Source organism: Momordica charantia (genome assembly GCF_013281855.1).
Source record: "Momordica charantia cultivar OHB3-1 chromosome 2 unlocalized genomic scaffold, Mcharantia_2.0 BLBB01000002.1, whole genome shotgun sequence".
Taxonomy (NCBI): domain Eukaryota; kingdom Viridiplantae; phylum Streptophyta; class Magnoliopsida; order Cucurbitales; family Cucurbitaceae; genus Momordica; species Momordica charantia.
This window is the reverse complement of record NW_028275160.1, coordinates 9,849,600-9,867,003: the sequence shown is the minus strand read 5'-3', so window position 1 is coordinate 9,867,003 and position 17,404 is coordinate 9,849,600. Positions and strand designations below refer to the sequence as shown.

The 17,404-nt window shown below is 35.3% G+C and overlaps 3 protein-coding genes across 4 annotated transcripts; 1 reads left to right on the top strand and 2 right to left on the bottom strand.

Moving 5' to 3' along the window:
* LOC111017910 (golgin) lies at positions 1-7,156 on the bottom strand. Of its 2 annotated transcripts, none has more exons than XM_022293799.2 (12): positions 6,970-7,154; positions 6,793-6,855; positions 6,623-6,676; positions 6,443-6,541; positions 5,612-5,698; positions 4,928-5,530; positions 3,440-3,916; positions 2,553-2,614; positions 2,363-2,465; positions 2,125-2,204; positions 1,517-1,849; positions 1-434 (listed from the first exon to the last, which is right to left on the bottom strand). In XM_022293799.2, the coding sequence occupies exons 1-12, from the start codon at positions 7,036-7,038 to the stop codon at positions 401-403; spliced, it is 2,064 nt and encodes a 687-aa protein (XP_022149491.1). In that variant the 5' UTR covers positions 7,039-7,154; the 3' UTR covers positions 1-400. The 2 variants fall into 2 exon arrangements, with proteins under 2 accessions (XP_022149491.1, XP_022149492.1); XM_022293800.2 differs by lacking the exon at positions 1-434 and adding an exon at positions 1,152-1,360 and having other exon boundaries at positions 6,970-7,156.
* A 1,671-nt stretch (positions 7,157-8,827) lies between these two features.
* LOC111017905 (Pentatricopeptide repeat (PPR) superfamily protein) lies at positions 8,828-11,153 on the top strand. The gene has a single exon (XM_022293794.2). The coding sequence runs from the start codon at positions 8,875-8,877 to the stop codon at positions 10,972-10,974; it is 2,100 nt and encodes a 699-aa protein (XP_022149486.1). The 5' UTR covers positions 8,828-8,874; the 3' UTR covers positions 10,975-11,153.
* Positions 11,154-14,548: 3,395 nt separating this feature from the next.
* Positions 14,549-15,927, bottom strand: LOC111017929 (calcium-binding protein CML38). The gene is made up of 2 exons (XM_022293825.2): positions 15,673-15,927; positions 14,549-15,588 (listed from the first exon to the last, which is right to left on the bottom strand). Exons 1-2 carry the CDS (start codon positions 15,805-15,807, stop codon positions 15,169-15,171), a joined length of 555 nt encoding a protein of 184 aa, XP_022149517.1. The 5' UTR covers positions 15,808-15,927; the 3' UTR covers positions 14,549-15,168.
* Positions 15,928-17,404: the final 1,477 nt, after the last annotated feature.

The following is a 17,404-nucleotide window of genomic DNA, read 5'->3' as shown; positions in this document are numbered from 1 at the left end:
TAAAATAAAAGGTAAAATTAGTATAGAATCAATTATGACTTTATGAGTACAAAGAATAATCATTTAAAGAATATGGACTATGATTATATCTTGAACAAGTAAATGCACTACTCTAACTTGTGCAAACTGTAATGGATGTGAATGTGTTTTCTCTTATACTATTCATGACCCTAGCATTTGGTATTTCACGTACGCAAAGTCAGTCATTAAAAAAGAGTCAACTCGAATATAGCTCAATCGGTCAGAATAGAAATACTAATAGCCTGTCCCTTCGTAGCATTTGAAAGACGCAAAAGATGAAGCTTTCAAATTGAAAGAATATTAATGATAAAGGACTCCAAGCCTCAAGGAAAATGGATGAGAAACTCTGCATGGGGCTGAAGGCCACTTAAGTACTTAATTACTCCATGGGAAGCTCCAGAAATTTCGTCAAACTGTCATGAAAAAGAAGATATAATATATGATAGTGGTTAAAACTGAGCTATCCATGACGGTAAATCGATCAATTTTCACGAGCCAACAGAAATCATCAGTTTCCAAGTAAGTGAAACCGATAGGTCCGTTTCAGTTTTGGTTTGTGCCTATAAGCTATAAGCTATGCTAACCGACCGATATTCACTCCTGATCTCAAGATGAACCTTTTCTAGTTCAATACCTCATTACTCAAATCTAGATTGTCCAAATATCTAAAGAAAACCGATATTAAATATTCTCTTATTTCTACGAATAATTAGTCCAAGGAATCAAATATTTTGCTAATCACCACTAAACCTAAAAGCTTCTTTTTAAGCTCCTTCCTCACTTGCAGGTTGTAAATTTGCACAAAACCAAACAAGTGATAAATATCATTTTGCTCTGTTACCATGTTAAATCACCACTGGACCCAAAAGTTTAGTAGACGGGTTAAAATAAATTTAATCTTTTATAGATACCCTTAACCCATTCTTTTTCAATTCGAGTTCCTTTTGAACGAGTGCCCTTGCAGAGCCAATTCTGAAGAAATTCCTAACCTACCAAAAAAAAAAATTTCAAGGGACAATGAGAAATCCACATAAATTTGGATCTAAGAAGGGATCGGACTAAGTTGAGGCTAGAAGAAGCAAGAATGATTAGACAATGGTTGGATACGATTCTCACCAAAAACCTCCATCTAACTGGTAAAATATCTTTTCATTGACAAGTAAATAGACATCTATTCCAACCTGCACAAACAAGATTCTTACTTGACGACCAAATAATCTCAGCCGTACATAATCTGATGTCTCTAAGTACAAGGTTTCTTATAAACTTATCAAAATCCTTCATATTTTAAGTGGTTAAGACTGCATATACTTAGATAATTGGGTTTGATAACCACACCCTGTAGGGAAAAATATTAAGAAAATTAGATGATATTAGTTACTCAACTCAAACAGAAAACTTTTTAAAATATTGCATAAAAATATAAAATATTAGAACTAGAGCTAAAATCTTAAATGGCTAAAGTATAAATGAAGCATTGTGCCGAGATACATACCGTTTTAGAAGCACTTCTGGATTATATGGGAAGAGATTCTCTCTATGAAGATTTTCCAAGGATCTTTTCAATGACTGCAGACAATTTTTAGCTTTCTTAACTGCTTTTACCCCAAATCTGTGACGCTTGTAGCCATAATCATAACTATTAGATTCCTCAAAAGATGGAAGAGTTTCATTGCTTTTATTGGGTGAACCGGACAATAATTCTTCTGAAGTATTTGAGCAATTCAGCGAAACTTTTCTTTTCTTGCATGAAGAGTGAGTTATGGCATCCCATTTAGAAGATGAATCTACTAGTGCGTGCTTGGAATCGCTTATTATATGCAAGCATCTAGAAAAAGAAAATTTACGGTATGTATTAGGAAGGGAATGAAAGATGTCCACCATGTCCTGAGCCACCAATTACCATTCACCAGCACATAATAAAAACTTGTTGACAGGTAAAAACACAAAAGTTAGAGCGTAATATTGCAGATAAGGAACATGAAAGTTATGAACTCCTCTTCAATTAGATGTTCTACCATGCTTCTGAATTAAGTTTTCACAATTTGACAAACAAGTAGGGCACGGCCAAGGAAATTCTTTAAGACAAAAAAGAAGATATACCTCAAGAGATATTCCAAACAATATGTTCCTGCATCTTTTGAGATGAGGTAATCTATGAGCAACTCATGATCATAGTTTAACTGCAAATAAAGACAATAGTCGAACAATTTTCAAAATTGCATGAAATTAGTAATGCAAATAAAAGCATATCAAAGTCATCAAAGCAATGACAAGAGAGCAATGAGGAAATAAAACTTTGGTGAGGTATATCAGTCCTATCTGAAATAATGTTACTTACCTCCTTAAGAAAAAGGTGAAACGTATTTACAGGATTAAAAATGTTTGAAACATGAAAAAGTATATCTTCCTCCTTCACATCCTGGGATGGTCTTTCACAAATCCTAAACACAAGCACACTGACTTTAAACATGTTGCAAGCAATAATTAATTAAAATATATGTGAAATCAAAACAATTATTATTACAAACCATGGCCGTTTGCGAGAAGGCAGAGGGAGAAGTTCCAACAGCACTTTAAATAATAAATCATCCTAGAGTTCAAGATAATAAAATAATTAGAACATAGGTCTAAACATATTGTTTTTTTTTTTTCTCTCCCTCGTTCTTCTGTAAATTCTCATCTTTTCAAAGAAAGGTTTATTAAAAGCAATACAAGAGGATTAGATAATCTGAATATGAAAGAGAAACGGCATGGTTACAACTTAGACAATATCACAAGTAAGATGGTCACAAGTAAGTTGTTCTAATAATTGAGAGATACATCATACAAGAGTCTTCAACTTCATGTAGCAATCATAACCTTTTATGACCAACTAGACTGGATAGGCTGGATCTAACAGTTTGAGAGATGCAACGTTAAATAAAATTCTATTTTTCAAGTTGCATCAAATCCAATGAATCTTGAGTGGACATTATTACATAAAGTATCAAGTGTACATTAGATGACAAATTAAAACCTAAGTAGGTCAAATATTAATCTTGCCGGCACATCCTTCTTCAAATATGACACATCAACATTCGCAACATGACCATTCATATCGAATGACATATATAGGACAAAGCAAGTATCTAAGCCTTCAAACCTTATTTATTAGAGCAAATGCCATGCGATGAACCCATTGGAAAAATATAAACATTCCAATAGCTACAATTTAGTAGAGCTTAAAACACACTTAGCATCTTATTGTGTTTCAAAACACTTGAATCATAAAGCCCTCCTAATGATAGGAATAATGCAAAGAAAACTGTATATCCATAAAATAGAAGATAAACCACAAAACAACTCTTATAAAGGGTACTAAATATTCTAAACTCTAGTATGCCATGGTGAAGATCAGAAAAGAAAATGTACAAACCTCATGCATAAATAGCTGGAGAAAAGATGATGCAAACTTGATGCAGTTTTTTGGATATGTTTTAGTATCCAGAAAAATATTTGTTGGAAGGTTCCCGTGAAGCCACACATACAGCTCCAACATACCTTTCACTCTACAACTGCATTCATCACATTTGCTACCCAAATATGTGGTGCATATCAACTGAGCAGTTGGAGATGCATCATGCTTTTCTGTAGGTTTTTTAGATAAGCTCAAGGAACACCTGAGGAAAAGAAAAATAGCCAGTCTTTGCAGATGCAAGGAACATGGACTGCGTTCTTTATCAAAAGAGCTCACAATCAATGGAGAATCTTCAAGGGAAGTATCTGGAGCAGACTCCAGCTTAAGCTTTGGAAGCAACAAGAGATTTTGGAAATGACTTTTGCAAAGTTGCAACCATAGAACAAGAATGGAGCACTGAATAGGACAGTGGAAACTAAGCCTGATCATTAATATCTGAAAAATGAAGAACTCCTATACTTAGTAAACCACTAGAAATTAAACCATATATTACACAACAGCAGCAGAAAATCAGAAATTTGTAAAAATCAAGATTTCTCAGTTCCTTATATTTGGATAAGTTTCGTATAATTTGAGCAGAATTCTTCATACTAACAGAATGCAACCGGAAATGGAGAGAAATTATACAAAAATAGGATAATTTAAAATAATAATAATAAGCAGCAGAAAAAGAAGATTGAGTGCAAAAGTTTCTATAATGATTTTCATGTGATAACTTACGCCTGAGCTGCAATTTCACAATACCCAAAGGCTTTAAATTAAATGGTGGAAAAAACAACAACGCGCTAAGTTCAAGTTGGTGGTTGGAAATGAAAACCAGAGATATGGAAGCAGAAACAAAAAGGGCCATGCAACACTTACAATGAAACATATATGGTACATTGACATACACAAAATACAGTATCTCACATTGAAATTAATACCAATCTTAGAACCCAAGTCCAATTAAAATTCATTTAGCATAAAACAGTGGAGGATACTAAACCAAATACTAAATTTCTCTCAATAAAGATGTTGTTTTAACTAAATTGAAGGTTCAAAAATCAAAATTGAAAGAAGACAATTAGCAATATATGAAGTTAGAAATGAGTGGAATGCCTGCATAGGCAGTAGATTTTTAAGAAATAATAGAAAACTCAGAATCATAACTAACATGTCTATAGAGTCAAAACCTCCAATATAACATCATGTTCCAGGCACATATGTCCTTGAATACAATCTTAACTTTTCCTACAACACCTATTCCTTGTATGTCAGAAGATGCTATGGTTGCCACCTATGAGAATCAAACATATTCAAAAGATTTGACTAAATAAATTGAGACACCATAAAAACCATATTTGCATAATCTAGCCGCCACCAAGTATTCCCATTGTATTTAACTCTATCTCAACAACTCTCCAGTATATATATTGGGGGGCAGGGGGCAAAATGACAGATTTGTACCAGCAACTTGTGACTGAAATATCGAGACAAGCACTTATCACAATGATCTACTTGGTTATTGAGGCACCAATCAAAAAGGCTAGGAATCAGGTTGATAATCTTATCAAGTAGAGGGTGAGTATCAGATGAACCACCAGCAGCTTCCTCAAAATCACTTGACTCAGCCAAGGAACAGAGAAATTGAACAAAAGTTCCTAGGAACAGAATTTTTGACCTTTGCCTCTGATGCAAATTACTGTAATGCAGGCCATGATCACTCGGGACTTTTACAGTGTCACAACTTTGCTCAGTAAGGATCTTACTCAATAAATTCCAAGGAACCTTTGAAAGACAAGAATTGACGGAATCAAAGAACACTCCAATAAGATCACTCTGCTCTTGCATCAAGAATTTCAAGGTATTTCGCAAAACTTGAAGAATGCCAGAAGCTGTGGAGAAATTGGTACTTTTCAGCTTAGGTTGTAGGATATTACTAAAGGTCGATAAATAACAGTCTAAATTTTCAGACCCAGTGATTGCAGGTGCAGAGGAAGATATGATTCTGGCAAGCACTAACTCCATGCAACAACATAATGAGTGAACTAATTCATCCCAGTAGATTCCCTGCATAATATAAATGGGTTGGAATATTAGCACAAAAATTATGTGATACATTAAGATTCAAGCACGTGCATAAGAACGTACACTTAGAATAATGAATTTTGAAATTGCTGCAAGTACATTGCCCACAAGATGTTTGACATACTGATTCTCAAAACCCAGTAAAAGTACCTGCAAGTAAGAAATGAAAATTCATAAATCCAAAGTAGGGAAGAACCGAAGAAGTGTTAGAATGATGAATAAATTAGATTAACTCTACAATTGGGAGATGAGATATCAGACTAAGTATCCATAACACTATTACAAACCCGACATGTACCTTTACAGAAGCATCAGACACAGGATACAAATAAATCTGCATTGTTTTTGTTCACAATAAAGGAAACTCCTAAGTCCAATATGAGACAATTATGAATGTAAAGAGAGAAAAATAATTTAACTTTGTAAATTTAAAATTTACTAGTTAATTTCTTCATTGGCTCTTTATAGCTTAATACAGAGGTTACAACAAAGAGCAGACAGATACATCTAATATGATAAGGCAAACACTGAAACATTTGAGATAATGTTTAACATTTAAGTTGGAACACATGTCCATCAACATTTATACACGATAACTTTGCATCTGAGCAAAAGCACGTTTATGTGGGAAAAAAAAAAAAACTATTCCTGCATAGCAGTTTAATACGTCTAGGAAGATCTTAAACTGTGACGTGGATGTGAATTTAAAAGATGTTATAAAACTTCCTCGCTCATGTTTAACTAGAGAAGAAGTATATAGTTTATAAAATGCAAAAGCAAAATTGAGAACATAGAACTCCACATTCCTGGTATGCAAACATGTTGTCTTCCTCCCCAAGTCCTACAGAATAAACTTGAAATACAGAGTACATCAACTTGATTGTAAGAAATTACCAATTCAGAGGTTATATTTGCAATACAATGGTGACTCTCAGAAAATTGATCCCACTCATAACTGCTTTTCTCTTGAGAAGCCAACAGTTGAATCTCTCCCTGATAAAAAATACATTGATGAGGAATTCTTTATGTGAGTCTGTGTGTGTGTGTGAGAGAGAGAGAGAGAGAGAGGCCAACACTATCAGAGTCGCCACCAATTTCTTGAACCCAGCTCTGAACTTCAATTACAACCTAATGATCAATCAACAAAATTATGCAGTAAACTAGTCTGAAAAACTGAGGATTTCTAAATTAGAAAGCAACAACAGAGCACAGGAACTCAGAGAGAAAAGAAGGGGGAAGCAAACACGAGAGAGCGCAATAAGTAGTTCCTTTTCCTTCTCTTTGGTCTCCAGTACCACCCCATCTTCCTGTTCACCCAAAAAGGAAAGTACGAACTCAGAGCGAGAAATGCACGAAATCAAGCAGAAAAACATTTCGTAAACGAGAAGAAACAGCAACAATGGAGAAAAGGAAAACCTAACTCTGAAAGGACGGAGAGAATGATCGACGAGCCGGCAAAGCAGCAAACAGTTCTCGCCGCCGATCGACATTCTCAGGCACCACCTCCGAGTTCAGCTGCTACGGCGAACTGCAAAAGTTTGAAGGAGACAAATGATTTTGGATTAATTACGAGTGTAGTCCCTATAAAGTATCAAATCTGTCCAATAAGCCCTTAAATCTTCTAATTTCTATTTTATAACTTCTAGGTAAATCCCCGCTTAAAAAATGTCTAAAAATTATTAAAACCTTTTTATTTTGCATCAGCTCCCATTATTTGGAAAATCGAAAAGTCTCCTTCTCAATTTATCTGTGAATGGTTTCCTCTTTTTCTTGCATTTATGTTGATTTTCTTATTATCACTTTCTGGTGCCCTATCGGTCCTGCCACCACGCCGCAGAACGGGAGCTCGTGTGGAACCTTTTCTTTCTGGCGTAACTGCCTCGGAAGCTAATTCGCTTGTAGGCAGCGCTGTCTGTCGTACCGTTGACTCGAGACTAGTCAATTCAGCTATTACGTTCGCAAGGGGCAAACGTTTAGGCATTCCAGGTCTTACAGTGCATTCATGCAGCAAGATTCAGATTGAATGGGAAGCAAGGCTGTAAGGCGGAGCTACTCAGCACCTAAGGTGGGGTTCAATGCCTAACAAAAACGGCCAAAAGAAAAAAAAGAGATGTGGAAAGAAAGAACGCGGTCGCTTCAATTTCCCAAGACTCGAGAAGGATATTTTCCTACAAAAGATGAGAAGGGTCGAAACTGGTATCAAATTCCACAGCGATGAATGAATCTTCCCCATCTAAGGCCAGTTCTGGGAGACCCATATACCTGGGGCGGCTTAAGACCGGAATTTATCTAACGCTTAACAGGATTAAATTAATAGTAATTATATCTATCAATATATATGGTCTTAAACCATCGATAATGATTTATTTTTAGAGTTTGGACTACTTGATTGATTCACTTACTCGTATCATGTCATTATTAATCATGACGGTTGGACCTATGATTCTTATTTATAATGATAATTACATGTCTCATGATCAACGATTTTTCAGATTTTTTGCTTATATGAGTTTGTTAAATACATCAGTGTTGGGATTAGTGACTAGTCGGAATTTGATACAAATTAATATTTTTAGGAATTGATTGGAATGTGTTCTTGTCTATTAATAGGTTTTTGGTTCACCCGACCTATTGCGACGAATATTTGTCAAAAAGCATTTGTAACTAATCGCGATGAAGATAATTACGTCTCTTATATACCAACTTCCTCCTTTCCCTAACCTTTGTTTGCACACCTTGTAACCCCAACATCTACTAAATAAAAGGTTAAAAGTTTGAACATGACACTAATCAAAATTTACGACCCTTCGACTTTAAAAGTTTATGAATTAAACTAGATTAAAATATAGTTTAATCTTGTACTTTCAACTTTGATTCTGTTTGGTCCCTGTACTTTTAAAATATTTACTTTTGTCCTCAGACTTTCAACTTTTGTTCATCTAATTCCTATAAGTGACCATTTTTGCTTCCTATTTTCAAAATTTTAACCCAAAATTCCAACATAATGAAAAGTATTAAATATAAAATCATGGTTATATTGAATATAATGTCGTGTTAAATTGTAATAGAAAAATAAGTAAAAATAAAATTAAAGAATAAAAATGGTTACTTTTAAAAAATACAATGACCAAGATAAACTAAAGATTAAAATATAGAGATTTAAGAACAACATTTTAAATGTTGAATTAGAGGACCAAATTGCATTTTAACTATTAAACTAATAATTTGGGCTCAAATGATAATTTCCAAAAACGAAGGGGTGAGAATGATATTTCCTAAAAATTAAATACCCTTAATTTTGAAGCCTATAGGGAGCTCGTCTTCACATGACGGAAGAAACGTACTGTTTAGCCGCGCTGGTTCAAAAATGCACTTCCGTGGCCTCACTCAAGACGGCGCGTCAGCTCCACGCTCTCATTCTGACCTCCATAGCCGCCGCCGGCTCGCTCACTCCTTACATCTGCAACAATATCTTATGGATGTACGCTCGATGCGGCGCAATTCGCCAGTCACACCTAGTGTTCGACAAAATGCCGAAGAGAAATCTGGTTTCGTTTAACGCCCTAATGGCGGCCTATTCCCGGTCTCCGGAGGATGCTTCTCTGGCTTTCAAGCTTTTTCCGCAAATGGAGCTCGAATCCCACAGACCCAATGGTGCGACTCTCACGAGCTTATTGCTCGCAGCTTCTTCCCTTAAAAATCTGACTTGGGGCTCTTTGCTTCATACCCAAATAGTGAAACGTGGTTTCGTTAATGATGTTTGGGTTCAAACCGCGCTAGTTGGCACTTACTCCAATTGCCGGGATTTGGAATCCGCCGGAAAAGTTTTCCGGTGGACGCTTGGTAAGGGTGTAGTAGCTTGGAATTCCATGATTTTTGGAAATTTGAAGCACGATAAACCGGAGGAGGCGCTTCAATTATTCTGTGAAATGCTGCGAATCGGAATGGTTCCTACTGAATTCACCTACGCAATGGTTTTGAATTTATGCAGTAGAAATGGAGATTACCATTTTGGTCGGCTCGTCCATGGCCGTATTATCACTTCAAACGCCAGTATCGATAGAACTCTGAAAAATGTCCTGCTGGATTTGTACTGCAATTGTGGAGATACCCATACAGCATTTTGGATTTTCAATAGAATTGAAAACCCGGATTTGGTTACTTGGAACACAATCATCTCAGGATGTTCAGAGAATGAGGAAGAAGAGAAGGCCATGAGTCTGTTTCTTCAATTACAGGAATCATCACCTCCAAAGCCAGATGAGTACACTTACGCAACTATAATCTCTACCATTGGCAGTCTTACGAGTGGAATGTCTTTCCATGGGCAAGTTATAAAGAGAGGATTTGAGAGGAGCATCTTTGTGAGCAGTGCCATTGTGTCTATGTTGTTCAGAAATGGCGAATCTCAAGCTGCTGAGAAGGTTTTTGGGTCGGTTGTGGAGAAGGACGTTGTTCTCTGGACTGAAATGATCACTGGGTATTCAAGAGTGTCTCAAGGGGAAAACGCCATTAAATTCTTTCAGCAAATGCTTCAGGCTGGGCATGATATCGACAGCTTTTCACTCAGTATTGCTCTGAGTTCATGTGCTGACATTGCCACTCTGCAACAGGGCGAGACCCTTCATTCCCTGGCCATAAAAACAGGGTGTGAAGCTGAAATCTCCGTTTCTGGGAGTCTAATCGACATGTATGCCAAAAGTGGCGACCTGGGTTCTGCTAAATTGGTATTTTCTCAGGCCCCATCTCCTGATTTGAAGTGCTGGAACGCCATGCTTGGAGGGTACAGCCACCATGGAAATATAGACCAGGCATTGAAGCTCTTCTTCGAACTTCAAAACCATGGCGTCGAGCCAGACCAAGTAACATTTCTTTCCTTACTTTCTGCTTGCAATCACAGCAACTCGGTTGAAATAGGGAAGTTTTTATGGAACTACATGAAAGAGAGTAATATTATGCCAAATTGTAAGCACTATTCTTCTATGGTAAGTCTATTAAGTCGAGCTGGATTCATGGATGAAACACAAGAAATGATTTCCAAATCACCATTTGCAGATGGTGATCCAGAGCTATGGAGAACTCTGTTAAGTTCTTGTGTTGTTATGAAAAATCTTAGAGTGGGAGTTTATGCAGCAAAACAAGTGTTGAGATTAGATCCAGAAGACAGTGCAGCACATATTTTACTCTCAAATCTGTATGCTGCAGAAGGAAAATGGGAGGCTGTGGCAGAGATGAGGAAGAGAATAAGAGAGTCAATGGTGGTAAAGGATCCTGGTCTAAGTTGGATTGAGGCCAAGAAACATGTCCAAGCATTTTCTTCTGGTTTTCAATCAGAGCCAGAGGTTGATGAAGCTCTAGATACACTGCTGAGGCTAAGAGGAAACATGAGTGCAGAAATGGATGAATTAAGTGTGATAGGCAGCTAAAAGACTAATATAAGAGTATGTCAAAGCTTGAGCTTTATCGAGGTTAAATTTGGCTTTCTCATACCAACTGTAAAAGCTAAGGGTCGATTTATGAAGTAAATGTAGGATTAACAAAGTTGTATAAAGGCAAAATACAGTTTTAGTCCCCAGGGTTCTAGGGCTGGCTTTTATTTGATCAATTTGGTCCATGTAGTTTAGAAATACTCAATTTTAGTCTCTGTTGAGCATTGACCATTAATTAACCTAACTACTGGATATTGTGATGGTTGGGGGGCTTAGTTGGGTAATCGCATGTCGCAAAAATTAAGTAATGTGGCAAACTTTATGCCGTATTTGTTGGAGACCATTGCTAAACACAGAAGGTTGCTATAAAGTTCATGTATAAGACCAAACCAGAATGGCTACATTCTGTAGAACAGAAGTGAGAAAACGTGGTACAAGCAACATAAATCTCCACATTTAGCATACATATCTACGAGGGCAGTTCCAAAACAAGAACTTAAGCACATCCTCTCTGTTGATACGAACCGCTGATGGCAGACCCGACCAGCCACTATCACCCGACCATCACTCTTGTCATGAACATCAAACATGACTTCCACAACTATGGTATGCATCTCCATTTTCTTTCATCTTGTTACTCTTCATTGTTTTTTGTCTTGTACATTGTATCACGAGCTTATCTCAAATGGCTGTGAATGTTCCTCTTTGTAAAAGAAGTGTTTGATTGCTGTCGGGAACTCTTCTGGGGAGATAGAATTCTTTATCAAATTAAGAGATTATCAATATAAGAATCATTGTAAATCTTAAATCATAAAACTTAGCACTCTTAGAGATAGAGTTGTGGGTTAGAGGGAGTCTACTATGTGGTGATAACAGCACTACTGATCAAGCCATAGAGACTGGATCCTGGTTAGACAAATAATGTTATGATGAACTGGGCTAGGAGGTAGGAGTGTACCCAAAAGCTCGTTGTATGACTTTTAAGTGTGAACAACTACAGAAATAAGTGATGAAAATTTAGGTGTGTATTGTAAGTAGCAAGGAGAGAAAGAGAATTGCAAAATATCATAGATATCAACAAATTATCAACGACAATTATCGACGATATCATCAATAATGAATTAATTTGAGTCGTACTAAGTAGTGACATCATGTGACATTGATTTTTAGATGGTTTATGACAATGAGCTATATTGCCAGCCTACATGGAAACCTTCTGGGCAACAAGTTTAGAACAATAAATTAGTACAAACATGTTACACGGATGTATTTTAAGGTGAAAAGAGTGGATGAAGTGTTCTAAGATTTTTTTTTTTCTTTTCTAATTATACACTATAATATGGCCAGAGCCCTACCTACATCTTCATGGAAAACGTTCTAGTTGGAATGGGATTTTCAAGTTTCTAATCCTTCTAGTCTTGCGACTTCAAGAGCGCACGTGAAACCTCGTCCTTCTACTAAGGACATGTTGTTATAGCTAAATGTCGCATAGAGTAGGTGCTCGAAGCTCAAGCTCAACGCTCGGCCTAAGCCTGACCCGATGATATGAATTATCCCGGACTCACAAGTTTCGACAACACATCGATGCTACATTTTACGAACATTTGATGTTAATTTATTCTATTCAATCTTTGCTTAATAAGGGGTGTTAGTATTTAGCCATTGGTGAATGATATGTAGAGTTTCCTTTTATGTCTTCTTTATCTTCATTAGGGCGAGTCCATGTAAGGCTTTGAAATAGCCTATAGTTTAGTTAGTGTATTTTGCAAGTTTTGGATGATTAGTAAAACTGTACCTTAAACATCTTTGAATTTTAAACACATGGAGTTAGGTGATTCTGTTAGTACAACAAATGTGAGATTGTGAAAATTTGAACCTCCTGCTTTAAAAAGAACGAGTAGAGATTTGGCATGAAGAAGTTTTGTAATGTTAATGAATGTAACTAGAGAGATTGTTTAATTCGATATCACATTTTTCATCCATTCTACTTCTAATTAAATGCTTGGACCAAAATTTTGGCACTATCCAATTCAAAGTGGTGGTAGGCATTAACCTCTATTTTTCTAATCTATGTCGTTTCATCCTATCAAATTCAACCTATAAAGCATTTTGCTCATGAATATATAAAATTACCTTTTTAATTTTATGTCTCAGCTCATGACTAAGGTTAAAGTGTCTCATACATTTTGATAATATTGTTAATATAACTCATTTTGTAAATATTTCAAACTTAGAGTTATTTTCTGATCTGAGCATGTGTAGTTTAGTATAAAAGAAATTTATTATCATCTGAAAGGTCATGGTTCAATACTCATCTCAAAAGAGACTTATAAAATGAGTTAAAATATTATACAAATCTTTTTAATTAAACATGAATAAGACACACGCACATGAAAATAGTTTATAAAGGGCTAAAAAAGACCTTAGGTGGCAAATCTCGGAAAAAAAAAAGGAAGAGAATGTTCTTAGAAAAAGCATAGACATATAATACTATTCTAAGAGTTGGAATTATTTAAAAGAAAATGTTTCTTTCACTTTATCTCTCATTCTCGACCAAGCAAAGAATAAAGTATTTTTTTTTATCACTTTTCCTAAAGAGTCATATAGCCAAAGAAAATGTTTTGAAGATTCTTTCATTAATACCTTCGCTAGTAAGCATTACTTGTTCATATTTTTGTGTTCAAAGAATTTTACTATAGGTAAAAATAATCCAACTTAAAAAAATAAAAAAAAAATATTATGGAGACCTTACGCTTTCTGTGATGTGAACCACACCGCAATTCTTATGAATGGTTAATGCATGTTTCTAGGTGAGGTGACATGTGGCTCCAATATGATCATTGTTGATACCTGCAAATAGAAACTTGTACTAATTTGGTCTTGATCACGCATACTTCCATGCTTAATTAATTTGGAACTAAATAGAACGTAGGTGTCGAGCTGTGTAGGAGAGAAATGCAAAAGATTGTGTTCCTTTTGAAGTGGACTCTGCCCTTTTATAGGATGAGAGAGTCTTGGGAATCAAGATTTTGTCCCTATAGTTGTAGTGTTAGTAATTTAACGGATTTTTTCCATCGACAATTGGAATATTCTATTTCAGTAGAATTGTCCTTTTGTCGAATGTCAATAAATTCCTTGCCAGTCAATATCTTCCTCGTTGAAGATGAGGTTAAGTTCTTATCTCTTAGCCAGAGGCCTTTCCTCCTTGTCTTTGGAATATCTTGGGTCTCACTGAGACCTAGACACGCATGTCCACGTAGTGGAGAGTCACGTGTCATGTCATTTTTTAACCCATATGGATAATAATTATAACTACATAATTAAAAAATAATAAAAGTGGGAGAAGGGAGAAATAACAGAGAAGCAACCTTTTAACTAAAAACTAATTTAAGATAGAAGTGTTTAATTATGAATTAATAAGATTGACAATGCGTTCATGAAGGAAATTAGAGCCTCTCCAACACTTGGGAGGGGAAGAAGAAGTGAAAAAAATCAGAACAAATTATTAAAAATAAAAACATGAAGTTCATGAGTCAATTTTCACTTTTAACATGTAACATGTGAATAAATGTAAACATAAATAAGATTAAAATATTATTTTAGTCTACGTACTTTTAGACACCAAATAGTTAAGGTACATAAATCTCACCCTTACATGTTCTCTGACGTCTCTACTTTAAATAACATTCTCTAGAATATGATCTTATATAGATCATAGTAAACTTATACAAAAGATTATTAACGTCCAAAAAAATTAAACAAAGCTAAAGTTTGACTCATAACGTCTTCAACTACACCATAAGTTTTAGAATATAATATATTTTTTTACATATCCGTGAGTGTCTGGACCAGTTTACACATACCTTAACTAATCTCACAAACTAGTCGTCTGATTTTACGACAATTAATGTCGAAAAAATATAGGAATTAATTCCTAAGATTCGTCAAAATATTGTTGTATCGAAACAAGAACATTAATATTTTTAATCTCAATGTAAGTGCGATTATTGTTCTTCTCCCACCAATTCATCTCTCCCAATTGATCTCCAGAGACAACTCTCTTAGCTACACAAAAATTCTAAAACACAAATTCTATTACATATTCATATTCACCCACATCACCTCCACACCTTTCACAACTACTTGCATATGATCAACGCTAAAAAACACTAAAAGAGATCCCTTCCAATTCTAAAACTTAAGCGAATATGAACCCATCAACTTTGCAAACTCCTTGATATCAATGAAGCCATCCCCATCTCCATCCACACCCTTCACCATTGCCCTACACACGGTCAAGTTCGTGCTCTCCCCGAGCACCTTCATGATCCCCATCACCTCCTCCGCGCTTATCTTCCCGTCTCCGTTCGAATCGTACACTTTGAAAGCACTCTCGATATCCCCAACCCGAACCTCTCCACCATTCGTGGCATAGAGCTCCACAAACTCCTTCAAGTCCACATACCCATCCCCATCCCCGTCCACGAACCCAAACGACTTCGCAGCTTCGGCTTCCGAGATCTCTTTGTTTCCCGCCATGGCTCTATGCGCGGCCTTGTACTCCTCGAACGAGATCTTCCCATCTCGATCCTTGTCGAACTTGTCAAACACCTGTTACATCATCATTAACCATAAAATATCAATATTATTGCAGGAGTTGACAGATTCCTACTCTGATAACATGTTGAATCGTACCCATTTGATCTCTTCCAGGTTCGGTCGGGGGTGCTTCGAATAAGTCGAAGAGTTGGACCTTGGTTTGAGTTGGGTGGCTGCCGGAGTTTGTTTTGGCTGTCTCTTTCGTGAACAGCTTGTGAATAATCTCAACATACTTCTTCCTTTGTTTGTAATTTCCTTTTGGGGTTTGAGAGAAAACGTAGGAGAGAGAGTGACTAAATTTTTAAGGACCTTTTGAGTTGTTAAGTTTATGGAATGAGACCTTGAACACCCTATATTTATAGGTAATAAAGATGTAACTTTTTTTCATTATGTTTGTAATTTGATACTAGCTATTTCCACCCCTTTCAATGTTTTTATATATTTTTTTAATGTATTTTAGTACATGGTTACATCTAAGAGTTTAAATTACAAATAGTTGACCGATTAAGGCATCTTACTCTTTCTTTAGAGGTCAGAGGTTCAATCGAATTAAAATCTTATGCATGTGTCTTAATAGACAAGTGACTCGTAATTAATTTTAAGTTTGGGATGTCAATCTGAACGTAAATCAATTGATTAAGATATCTATCTCCAAAAAAAATGTTGTGATCAAGTTCAAATCTCTACTTCATATGTTTTACTTACAAAAAATAGTGAGTTTGAGATAACTCACTTATTGAAAAGTACTAATCTAAGTACTTAGCATAGTTTTAAAACCGTTTCACCTTAGGTGTTTTTTTTTTTCCCTTAAGAATTCCCAAACCCACTTTTTTTTTATGTGACATGGATATTTTGTGACCACACACCATCCCAGTATTTTTAAAGTGTTCTTAATTGACTAAAAATACAAAATTTCACCCATTATTTCAAAATTCATCCAAAACGATCCAAATATTTTATTTCAAAACATACATTATAAACATAAAGATTAAAATAAAGCAAACTTAAAAGTTCAGAGAACTCGTAAAAGTGAGGAGTGGTAGTTATTTTCGTATTGAACCCTAAAAGATAAAAAGGTATGTGAAACGATGCCTATATTCCTTCAACATTGTCACGACAATATTTGGTAAAGTAAAATGAATATATTTAGAGGGAATAACTTCATATGCTAAATCCTTTTTCCAATTGTATGCAATCCCACACAAAATAATAATAATAAATAAATAAATAAAATGATGACTTTATTTTAAAATGGAAAGAAATTTGGAAGAAGAGAGGAATTTTTTAAGTTTGGGATCAAGTTCCAAATGCATGGAAGACATTAGTGGAAGTTTGAATGGCATCATTTATTTCTTTTTTTTTTTCCCTATTCTTTCTCTCACTTTTCGAATATATTTCTTCATATAGTAAACGGATATATTTAGGACACCCCAAACAGAGAATCTAACCATAACCAAATATGTTGCAAAATACACATTTTTCTTCCAAATTAAACAAAAAAATAATGTGTCTCTCGATTGGAATTTGAAATTTACATGAGTTTTAAAAGGAAACTCGTTTTAAAGGGCGTTGAGAGGGAGACAAGGTACCATATATTAGATCCAGTTGGATAACTATTTCGTTTTTTATTTTCTATTTTGTCTTAATCGTATTTGTTTGGTCATAATTTTTTTGGTATGTTTTTACCCTTCTTAAAACCATGTTTAAACTCTAAGCTATATTTCATAAACAAAAACTACGGTTTGAAGACTACTTTTTTTTACTTTTCAAAATATCTGGTTTAGATTTTGAAAATATTTTTGAAAAGCAGATGCCGAACAAAGAAATA